At 45.7% G+C, this 12,298-nt stretch overlaps 1 protein-coding gene across 1 annotated transcript in view; it reads left to right on the plus strand.

Moving 5' to 3' along the window:
* The window catches only part of adgra1b (adhesion G protein-coupled receptor A1b), a gene marked incomplete at its 3' end in the record, with an annotated part of 137,689 nt that overhangs the window by 77,731 nt on the left and 47,660 nt on the right, over positions 1–12,298 (plus strand). Inside the window, exons 13-14 of the mRNA XM_079168841.1 lie at positions 9,975–10,185; positions 10,704–10,912. Coding sequence (XP_079024967.1) covers positions 9,975–10,185; positions 10,704–10,912 — 420 coding nt within the window. The remainder of the gene's footprint in view (positions 1–9,974; positions 10,186–10,703; positions 10,913–12,298) is intronic.

The raw sequence follows: 12,298 nt of genomic DNA on the forward strand, positions 1-12,298 counted from the left end.
ACTTGAGTCAGGTCTTGGATACTCCAGGAACTGAGTCGACCCATTAAGACCTCGAGTTCAAGCATCATGTAAACTTGAACTAAACCTTCATCGCCATTAAACATCAACCACTGAGGATTTAAAGCTTTGAAGAGGTGCAGAACAGAAGTTAGTGTATTTAGCTATATTATGGAGTCAGTCTTTTTTAATGGATTCGTCTCTTCGCTGGAGATAAGTAAATAATGATGTGTCCAGCTGTGATTGTGTGAAGAAACAAGACCTCTGTTGACTTTAAAAAGTGCGGAGGCTAGAGTTTTAATAAAGCCAATGCTATGTGACTAAGCCCAGTGGGCGGAAGCTTCATCCTGGGTGGGTTTGCTTTGGTGAATACACTTATTCTCGCTTTTTCCTCCGGCTTGCGCTGCATCACAGTTACACACACATCCGTGTGCAGGAACTGTCCAGCACAGAACCTTTAACTACATCCAGTAGCTTTTCTGTTACGCCTCCGTCTTTTACGGGTGTGCTCTGAAAGACTTCACACGCCTCGAGCTCAAAGGTATCATGGCTCTGCCTTCGCAGACCACTTGCAATAACATCAGACATGCAGGCAAAAAAACGTAATATAGTAAGTGTAATTAAAAGGCCACAGGCCCGGGAATGAGATTGTCAGTTTAGCCAGTGAGTTCATCATCAGCCCTGTGAGATAAAGAATGACCACCAAAGCCATTACGGTTTTATTTGGTGCAGCGGCAGGATTAGCAGGAAGGGATTAATATGGTAAAATGAGGCCATACATATACAACACTCTCCTTCTCCTCTTTTTTCTGTGCTTTCATTTCCTCCCCAGATCCGCTAGATTTGCCCGTGGGCATTTTCCAGGCAAGGAAGTCAAATCCCAAATGAGACCATCGCATCTCCGGACAATGCTAATGGTAGCTTGAATGCATTTAAGCTAAGCAGTGCCTCTTTTAGAATTTGAACGTGTTCATATTGGACATTGCTTTGCTGGTTATCCAAATGGCTCTGTCATTGTCCATCAACACCTTTTTTCTTTTCTTTTTCATTGAAAGCATGAAGCGCTATACCTGATTGTTCTTAACGTCATCATGATGCGAAGGCTTTTTATGATGATTTGCCGTGTAATGTTCTCAAGGCAGTCGACTCGGTTGCATCGTGGAGGCCATTCATCTCCAAAGCGTCGCTCTTCCTCCTCGCCTTGATTTGTCCGAGCTGTGCAGACCCCGGACCGCTCTATGTATTGCGTCATCAAGCTCACACTCATGCGTTCCCGTTGCGGTTGAGCAAATCAGCTATAACAATTCAATTATGGAAAATAAAAAGAATCTTAAACAGTTTGATCTCTGCTGACGAGGAGGTGGAGAGGCCGGTTAACCGTGTTCCCGAGTGTGGCTCTGCAGTCAGCCGTGTCTCCCTGTAGCATGTTGGCCTGCCGATGAATGGCGGTCATGCATATTCATGCTCATGTAGAGGCACTTTAACACGTGAAGCGCCCTGCTCTGCCACTGTGGAGGGAATGTGTTAAGTCACTGGGATTCATAGGCAGGTTACCATGGAGACACTTAGACAGCTCTTACTATACCTGCTTGCCACTGAGTCACACACGGGAGGAGGCACTGTGGGTCCAACATATCTCAGCTACAGACACACATCATGGACAGGACACAAGACGCGACGCTCCCATCTGTGTGTTTGTGTTGCGTAATTATTTCATTCCAGCTAATTTATCGAGTTCACCTCCGACTGCAAACAGTCTGATGGCATACGTTTATGGGATCAATACTCGGCCCCGGCTCGCCAAAAAATGGAGAGATCGTCATAAACGGCACGCGCTCGTCAAATCAAACAGCCGCCGACAAGTAATTGAATGATTCAATCTGCGAAACACACACACACACACGCGCGCGAGCGCACACACACACACTAGTCCACATTCATTTCACCTCCGAGCCGAATCTCAAATTACAATCTGAAAAAGGCCCAAAGAGACCGCAATTGTTCTACCTCCACCGCCCCTTTCTCTCTCTCTCTCTCTTCAAATGGGGATCTACTTTAATCATGTTGTTCGAGTGGAATGCACACCTTTCTGGTTAAATCTACAGTCCCGACAGAATTGCGAGGGACGGACGAGTTGTGACATTTGATATCGGAGGAGGGTTTGCTCACCGTTACCCACGGCAGCCTGCTTGCTTCTTAGTAAAGAGAGACGTTTGTATCTGAGTGCCCTGATTAGTAAATGTATTATTTGATTTTTGACCCCCCCACACACACAATTTTCCAACAGCCCAATCAGTCACTTCCTCTTGGCGCCTGGTCTGGGTGTCGGACTAAGAAAGTGTTACTGGATCTTTACGCATCAGTAATACAGACCTATGTCTGTTTCAATAGCAACCGAAAGAAGCCCGAGCTCTCAGATGTACTGAATCAAGGGGAGCTCATACATTTGTCCCCCTCCGGCCAACTGTTATTGCTGCAGCAAATGACCGGCCATTAATCCCGTCTCCCTGCCCCGCGGCTCAATCACACTTCAGAAGCGTGAGCGCGGGAGAGAAAACGTTGTGATAGTAAAACACGAGCTGGACCGACTCCAAGAGGACCATGTGACCGTGCGTGTGAAATCCTCCCTCAGCCTACGGTAAAAAAAAGTATAATGTTGTTGACCGGACGCTGACTCTTTTCTTTTTGGTGGGGGGGGGAATTCAGCCTTACTCACAATCGGGCAAATTACAGTATAGCTGCTTCAGCAGTATTCAGAGTGAGCATGTTAGTGAATAAGCAGGTAATGAACGGTTGAGGGAGCGAATGAATACATGAATAGATAGCAGGCTCGTGGCTTCGTCATCGGCTCTGTCTGCAGAGCCGATTCTTCACCTCGAATGGACAAGAATGAGAATGTTATTTAGTTAATGCTCATTAACGCTGAGAGAAAGGAGACACACGCGTGTCATGTTTTCACTGTTGATTCCTCACAACAACAAAAAAACACACTTTTGGAATATTATTCATGTGCTCGTATTGTCTGAGCCAAAGCTAAAACCGGAGAGGAAACCGAGACACCATCCTTTTTAAGTCAGTGTGTCAACTCAAGTGGAATTTCACTGAAATGTAAATTGGGGTTCAGTCAAATTCTTCCATCAAATACAATAAAGACAGAATTATATTAAAGGGTTGGCTCATCCAAATAACAAATCAACATATTCTCTCCAATAGTCCAAGTGGTGCCATGTGGTTTGGGTTTTACCTCTCCAGGTTGTAGAAACCCCCTCTCTGGAATATCGACGACCCAATATCCCAGTAAGAAGACACAGGAGACTAAATGTGGTTATTTTCTTCAGAAGGCTTCCCGGCTCCCAACATATTGCTCCGTATCTCCTCACAAACACCCCCGGCCACGCCCCCTTACACCTGTGTGGAACAGTCCACCTGTTGGGAGGGGCCCAGTGCACCAGAGGTTTAACCTTGCTACGCTTTTTCACCATTAAACCCTCTGCTGTCACACACACACACACACACACACCATTCTTTCTGTCTGTGTCATGTCCGCAGCTACTGTACTGGCTCTGCTACAAGAAGATTATGTCCCTATTCTTAATCCGGCCCACACAGCTCTGATTGGCTTAGTTATCTCTCCCTAACTTTACTGTTCTGTAATTGTCATGCACGGATAAAGAACAAAGCAATATATTCTACAGTGTCTTTAAAGATGTTGAGATTGGACCTTTTAAAATCATTATGACCTGTCTGGCTACAAGGATACTTCTCTGCTCATTAATCACAAACCATTTGCTTGGCTTGACACCACCAAGTTAGAGTATGTTATTTTGCGATTTGGTGGAACTGGCCCTTTAAGAATACATGGAAGATGACTCAGAGGAATGAAATCATGTTTGTTTGTTTGTTTTTCCTGCTCTTTTTGTGTGTCCAAATTGTTTCTTATCATTACAGTGCTGCCTGAAAATATGCGCTTTCAGGAGACATTCTGTGCACTGAGTCACAGCCGTCTCTGCCTCCACTAATAATGGGCACGTAGGCTACACTGACGTGGCATCGGCAGGCTGATGAGACAAAACATTTGTGGATACGGGGGAAGCTGACAATGGAGCTTTCTGTGTGTTTGTATTAATGAATGCTGTGAATTCCCCCCCCCCCCCCCCTTCTAAGATCTGTTTTGTCTCAAAGAGCTGGCTCATTATCAATCACCCCGCGGCTAATATGGTAGTTATGCTTTTTACGCACAGTAAATGAAATCCATTCGTTTGTGCCATTTTGTATCAGACGCCGTCGTCGTCCATCTGTCGCAGCCTCTGTGCAGGTTCCTGTTTCGGACTGAAGCCGCAGTGAAGTGGCAGCTTGAGACGGAGCCGACTGAGGAGAGCACATCTCTGCCTCTCCAAAGAGCCTGATTTCCTGCTTCAAATCCGCTCAAATGCCCCCCCACCCTACCCCCACCCCCCCAAACACTGACCGACACCACCCGTCTGCAGGAAACTGACTCCTGTTGGCATGGCAACCGTATAGGGCCAGTGTTTAATTTCTCTTGATAAGCAATGCTAACAAACACGACAGCGTGACAATGCTCGAGAGGAACGGGCCTTCCAAGCCGCAGCCATGGCAATCACTTCTGTGGAATTATGTTTTCCTTTGTTTGTGTTTCGAACGGCCGGTCGGCACGAACGCAAACCTCCTGAAAGTAGCTCCGGCAGTCGGGGCCTCGCCAAATCTTTGCTTCGAGAGCAAATTGTGATTTATTGTCAGACTCCGGAGCCGTCGTGACCCCCCCCCCCCCCCGAAGTTTCCCCGATGTCGACCTATTTGTCATGGTCACCGCGTCTTTGAGTCACGTCCGCTCTGACAGGACTGCCGATGATTACAGGGGAAAGAATTATGCAAATCTCCCATCGCGCTCGTCAGCAGTTCCTCTCAGGCGAGGGCCGAGCTCAGTGGGCCGCCCTTTGAGCCAAATTCATTTCATTTATAGTTAATTTCTCAAGTCGCCGCCTGCGCAAATAAATACATTTATCTCTCCCACAGATATATCTACAAAGGCACAGAGCTGTAGCTTTTTCTAATTTTGGATTACGCAATAAAGACACACTCACTGGCTCTTAATTTCCCCCCTCTTTGTCTTAAACACACACCGACAGTAATCCCCCCCCCCGTCCTCTCTGAAGTCAAGGAGCCATGTTTGAGCGTGATGTTTATGCTGTGATTTGGTGGCTGCCCCGGGTCAAACAGCGCTGTTGTGTTTTGCCCTGCAGGCTGTGTTTCTTTGTTGTTGTTTTTTTGCAGCTCTGTGGTTCTGTCGAGCAGGGCCGTGCATCAAGGAGCAGGTGGGGGAGGGAGGGAGGTGGAGGAGAGGAAACGGCTTAGGAAATAGGAGCTGACATTCACCTGGATGCCCTCTGTAAGGAAAGGAAGAAAAAAAGTGGGGAGGAGGGAGGATGATCCTGAGGCCTGAGCGAGAGACGGAAGGGAGCGCGTGATTGTGGTTACTAAGGCTACAGCATGCCGCCCTGTTGGAGAGAGAGGGGCGGGGAGGAAGGTCAGACGGCTGAGGTACAACCAGCTAAATCAACTCTGAAGTGCGAGGTCCTCGGGGTTCGAGGAAATGCGGTTTCGGTTGCTCGGGAGGAACATAGATTGTCGTCGGGAACGGTGCCTTGTGCACGCCGTGGCTTACAGCGCACCCTCTGGGCTGTAAATCCCTCTGCTGCGCCACATAAAAGAGGATAAAAGACGTAGGAGATGAGGAGACAAGTGCGCCAGATAACATTTATTTTATGCGAGTTGTACGCCTCGAAACCCCCCCCCCCCCCCCCCGCCGTCACCGCGGAGGTCACCTGGCATTCTGTGTTCGCCGTATGAGAAGGGACCCCTCGCACTGCCCCACCTCTACCTATTGATGTCTGTATTTCATGACGTCTCGCAAAACAGACTGCCGAGCTCGAGCTGTTTGGGGAAAGGAAATGATGCAACATAAATTTCAAGGCAGGGATTCTCTCAAGTCTTTCTACCTCTCCTCACACACACACACACACACACACACACACACACACTAAAATCAATAGCCTTTCAAGAGCGAGTCAATGCAGAAAGTAATAGCGAACCAACCCAATGCTGTAAAATCACCACTGGCTCCCAACACACGATGGGCATAATGTAAAGGAATTGTGCTTAAGCACGCCGTTGCTCTTTCACCGATATAGAATTATTTTCCAGGATCAAAACAACCCAGTCCTGTATCGAAGCAGGTCATCGCCGGGCCACACCACATTCAACCAACAGCACAACACCAGAACGCACAAAGGAGCTCTTGTTTGACTCGATTAAGAAATTCTGCTCGACATTGATTGGGCGGAACGTCTGACTAAGCAGCTCCCCACTAACTGTAAGGGCACTTTATGGGCATCCACATCCCTCTTGGTCAGGAAGCTTCCCTCCCCTTAAAGGCTCAAAGCGCTGATCCCCTCACTGTCACTGATGTGATTGAAAGCAAAACAAACTTCATTTGGAAAGCGTCCGCGTAACACAATCGTTTACCATGGACACGTCATCAGCAACCCGTCATCAACGTCATTCTCCACTGACTGGAGGAACAGCGTTCATGCTTCTTCATAGGAATCTGTTCACGATGTAGAAATGTCTTAATACCCTCAGTTGTAGAATTACAGCCCAGTCTGAAAAAGAAAAAAAAGAAACGTTGGCATTGTACATCATGTGTTGAGCGACTGCTATTGAACGATACGTGGTATAATAGTGAGTATAACGAGGGAGATAGACCTCTAAGGATAGGTGGGAGGGTCAGACAAACACAGGACCCTCACCCAGAAGGCCGCTGTTCGTGTCCCGTGTTAAACCAAAAGTAGACATTGATGTTACAGTTGTTAAGTGATGTTGTGATGCGAGTCACATTTAGTAAGAAAGTCTGCTTCAGGTTATTTATTTTGTTATGTTTCGTTGCTCTGTTTTGTTACGCTGTGTCATTGAGTTGTTAAATTATTTTGCTACATTATCTTGTTTTGTTACATTGTTTTGCTAAATTGTTACGCTACGTTGTTACGTTAGGTTGTTACATTACATTTTTAAGTTCATTTTATACATTATCTTGTTAAGCTACGTTTTTAGGTTACATTGTTACACTACGATTTTAGGTTACGTCATTAAGTTAGGTCTTCAAGTAAGGTCATTAAGTTAGGTCATTAAGTTAGGTCTTTCAGTAAGGCCATTAAGTTAGGTCTTTCAGTTAGGTCATTAAGTTAGGTCTTCAAGTAAGGTCATTAAGTTAGGTCTTTAAGTTAGGTCTTTAAGTTAGGTCATTAAGTTAGGTCTTCAAGTAAGGTCATTAAGTTAGGTCTTTAAGTTAGGTCATTAAGTTAGGTCTTTAAGTTAGGTCTTTAAGTTAGGTCATTAAGTTAGGTCTTTAAGTTAGGTCATTAAGTTAGGTCATTAAGTTAGGTCTTTAAGTTAGGTCATTAAGTTAGGTCTTCAAGTAAGGTCATTAAGTTAGGTCTTTAAGTTAGGTCATTAAGTTAGGTCATTAAGTTAGGTCTTTAAGTTAGGTCTTTAAGTTAGGTCATTAAGTTAGGTCTTCAAGTAAGGTCATTAAGTTAGGTCTTTAAGTTAGGTCATTAAGTTAGGTCTTTCAGTTAGGTCTTTAAGTTAGGTCATTAAGTTAGGTCTTCAAGTAAGGTCATTAAGTTAGGTCTTCAAGTAAGGTCATTAAGTTAGGTCATTAAGTTAGGTCTTTAAGATAGGTCATTAAGTTAGGTCTTCAAGTAAGGTCATTAAGTTAGGTCATTAAGTTAGGTCTTTAAGTTAGGTCATTAAGTTAGGTCTTCAAGTAAGGTCATTAAGTTAGGTCATTAAGTTAGGTCTTTAAGTTAGGTCATTAAGTTAGGTCTTCAAGTAAGGTCATTAAGTTAGGTCATTAAGTTAGGTCTTTAAGTTAGGTCTTCAAGTAAGGTCATTAAGTTAGGTCATTAAGTTAGGTCTTTAAGTTAGGTCATTAAGTTAGGTCTTCAAGTAAGGTCATTAAGTTAGGTCATTAAGTTAGGTCTTTAAGTTAGGTCATTAAGTTAGGTCTTCAAGTAAGGTCATTAAGTTAGGTCTTTAAGTTAGGTCATTAAGTTAGGTCATTAAGTTAGGTCTTCAAGTAAGGTCTTCAAGTTAGGTCATTAAGTTAGGTCATTGAGTTAGGTCTTTAAGTTAGCTCATTAAGTTAGGTCATTAAGTTAGGTCTTTAAGTTAGGTCATTAAGTTAGGTCTTTCAGTTAGGTCATTAAGTTAGGTCTTTCAGTTAGGTCTTTAAGTTAGGCCTCTAAGTTAGGTCTTCAAGTAAGGTCATTAAGTTAGGTCATTAAGTTACTTTGTTATGTTACGTTGTTAAGTTACGTTAAGTTACGTTGTTAAGTTACATTGTTAGTTACATTGTTAGTTACTTTGTTACGTTACGCTGTTACGTTACGCTGTTACGTTACGCTGTTACGTTACGCTGTTACGTTACTTTGTTACGTTACGCTGTTACGTTACGCTGTTACGTTACGCTGTTACGTTACGCTGTTACGTTACGCTGTTACGTTACGCTGTTACGTTACGCTGTTACGTTACGCTGTTGCGCTATTATTTGAACACAAACCATGATGTTTTTTCTTAAATGTAGCTATCTAAACCAGCCAAGTGTCCAATTGTTAACCATGAGGGATTGCGTGTTTCTGCAAGCGTGATACGAAATGTAGTTATGAAACATATTTTGGGTTCATAAACGTCGATATTCAACGTATCTCGTAGTTTACAGAAATACACAATGCTAACCGTTTTCTTCCAGCGACTGGGTTGTGAATTAGCAGTTTCTGGAGGATGTCAGTCTGTTTTAAACACTGACGTGTTTTACAACCCTATAACAAGTGTTTATTTGCCACGGCAAGCACACTGTATTTCTGATTCTCTTATGTTTATGTACATGAAATATTGACCCCATCAGAGCCTGTGCAGTTATATCAGCCGATGGAATGCAGTGGAGTGCGTGGCCACATGTGCAGGTCGTACATGCTGACAGTGCCACTATAAAGGCATTTTGTTATTATTAAACTTGACCTTCCGGCGGGGTTAAGTGCTGCCTGTCCCGTCCTAAGTGCAGCCAGTCACCGTTCCACACACCCTTGAACAACGTTTCTGTCCACCAGGGGCGTCAATTCACTAAAGCACGTGGCAAAGTTCCTGCAGCTGTTATCGTGCGGCTCCAAAGGACTGGTTCCTGATTTTTCGAACAGATTTTCTTGGGACAGGAAGGGCACAGACTCCTGACCGCTAATATGTCATTTGTTCAATATGCAAAATGATCAGCTACAGGTTGTGGATCTTGAATGGGGATTTTTATTTTTTGGGCTGCACATGGGATTCTTGGAGGGGTTTTTCTTGCAGTTGCAGAAATAAAAAAAGCAAGTTTACCAGATCACTTTGGATTGACTTGAGGTGCTCAAAGAGGGCGAGTGCCTACACCTTGAAATACCCAGAACATGCCTTTCTCCTAGAAACCTTTTTTCCCCCAATTGTTGCCTGGGATGTGTTTTTTCTTTTTCTTTCGGGGGTTCTTTGGTGTTTATAGTCGGAGAAAAGAAGATAAAGTCAGACCGGTTGTCTCTTTAAATCAAGCTGCAGTGTTGATGTGCCCTCAAGCTGAAATGGTAAGAACCATTTCCACCTCTGCGGCAGGGAGCCTGACCAAATAGGCGCACTAGAGCGCTTCAAACGTGATTCTCATTCCCTTGGTCACTTGCGGTCTATGGTCGCCTCCGCTCCCGGAGAGGGAAAGCAATTGTCAGTCTTTTTCTACGGGAGTTTGTGTTTTTTTCCCTCCCTCCCTGCGCATCTCGGAGACATTATTTAATTTTTATTTTCCCCTCTCTCTCTCCCTCTCTCTCCCTCTCTCTACTCTCTCTCTTTTTTCTTTTTCTTTTTTTTTGTTCCATCCGCAGAACTCAGTGGCAGTCGCCTCAATCCATTTACCGCTGGCTGGTACGCCTATCTCCTCCTCTGCGTTGCAATCTGTTGATAACTCCACTTGCAGGCTGCAGTTCATCGTGTTTCGCAATGGGAAACTCTTCCCTTGCACGGGGAATTCGTCAAATCTCGCCGACGATGGGAAGCGTAGGAGCGTTTCGACACCAGTTGCTTTCACCAAATTAGGTAAGAGGAAATCCATTTTTACCATCATGCCCGTGATGTCAACGCAGCACTGTATCGCCGACATGCTTACACACACACACAGCGCGCGGGCGCGCACACACACGCACAGTCTATCCAGTTTGCTCTGCGCAACATGTTGACACACGAGCTTCGCAGCCGTATAGCGTGCGTGTTGTTGCCAAAATCAAATCAATGACTTTCTGTAATTTCATTTCAGCGCGCGAGCGTCCACGTCACATTTCTACTTCACTGATGCACTCTGAAAAAAAAAAGACTTTCTATTTTGAGTTCACGTGCCACACTTAACGCAACAGTCCGTCTGACACTTGAATGATGTCTACGCGAGGCTCGCGCGCGCGCGCGTGTGTTTTGTGTGTCGGACGCACGCGCCCCTGTCCACGCTCCTCTTTTGGCCACATAGCACTTACAGACTTTCCACTTGGGTTCCTTAATTGAATGTCTTGCTTTTTCTCCCCCCCCCCCCCCCACCCCTACACACACACCTCTCCTCCGTACAGATGGGTGCAGCCTCGGGAGCGCCGTGCACTCCGTTACCATCGCTCTCAGGCACTTCGCGCTGGGTGTAGACCCCACCGCCGCCTACTGGGATTTTGACCTGCTGGATGGACACGGCGGCTGGAGGGCAGAGGGCTGCCACATAACGGGCTCCGGGGGCAACACGACCACCATTCACTGCACCCACCACAATAACTTTGCCGTGCTAATGGTGAGTAGTCTGCCGTGCGGTGTGTACGGTGTCATTCATTTGTATAGCACCCACCATGCCCCCTCCCACCCACCCTCCACCACCCCTCCCACCCACATAAAGTGTCTCCCACTGCTTAGGGCCTTTTTATGGATCAAATGAATCTCTTTTTTTTTTTTTTCTCACCACCACCACCACCACCACGGAATAGATGGAGTCACATGTTTTAAGAGGCACTTCATGCAGGGGACCTTTAACGGCTTCCTTTATTGTTGCTCCTCAGCAGAGGGGTAGGATTTGTCAAATGCGCTACGGGGATTTATTGGCTTTGGAGTAATGCGCTACGCTAAATTCTCCCTCCCCCACCCACCCCCCCTCTCTATATCCTGGAAATGAGAAGTTGCGTGTGTTGTATAGTCTGCCACCTTTTTTTTTTTTTCTTTTTTTCTTCAAAAAGGGCAGCACAGCAGCAGCTGAAATAGCAGCGAGGCGCGAGAGAAGGAGCGCCTTGTCAGGAGCTATTCGCCTCCGAGCGCAAGTGGTGTGCTAATTGGTCGCAACCATCGCAAAAAAAAAAAAAAAAAAAACACCAAAAAAACACCGAAACATGTTGGACTGTAAAGCATAGCGTCGCTCATTCTTGTGTCTCGACGACGGGCCGAGATGCCTTCTCCTGACGACGTCCCGCCGCTCACATTGATTTCATGAGGATAATACACCAAAAGCGCAATGGCATCGCATCGCCCAGTCGCTCCGTAGAGCCGCTGCGCCTGGTCCGCTCTTTTTTGGATGAAAAGAAATCCTCCGGATGTTTACCGAAGAGTGGGATTCGTTAGACTGGGAGGTCAGTTCTCCGTAGAGCATGCATTTAAACAAAAAGAAAGTGTTGTGCTTGAGATGTCTCTGCTTTTCGAGTTGTCTTTTTTTCATTTTTTTTATACCTGCATATTTTATGAAGCCGCTGTTCAATTCCGTTGTTGTTCATGTGTGGAAATAAGCTTGCTTCGGATGAGAGGAGAGAAAAAAAAAAAAAAAAAAAGCCGCATAGGAATGAGAAAGAGTGGGGCACGGAGGTAAAGCGGTGGCGTGGAGAAACGGCACAGGGTGCTGTGTGGGCTGGCGTGCGTGCGTGCGCGTGTGTGTGGTGGTGGGGGGGGGGGGTGTCTGTGGAGAATACTAAGCTGTTGTCAGATTGTCATTGTGCATGTATTATGAGACACGGGCTTTTGGCGACTGCGCGCCGTCAGTGGGCACCTTGTGGCTGTCGGAATAAAGCGGCATGGATAAAAAAAAATATATATATTGAAAATTGTGTTAAATTCCCTGGCAGCGGGATGAATGATTTGAACTTCCGAGACACGTCCCGACAAGTAGGGAGGTAGTCATGGCGATGGTGGACGGCCGTCA

The sequence above is a fragment of the Pholis gunnellus genome (genome assembly GCF_910591455.1).
Source record: "Pholis gunnellus genome assembly, chromosome: 11".
NCBI classification, from domain to species: Eukaryota; Metazoa; Chordata; class Actinopteri; order Perciformes; family Pholidae; genus Pholis; species Pholis gunnellus.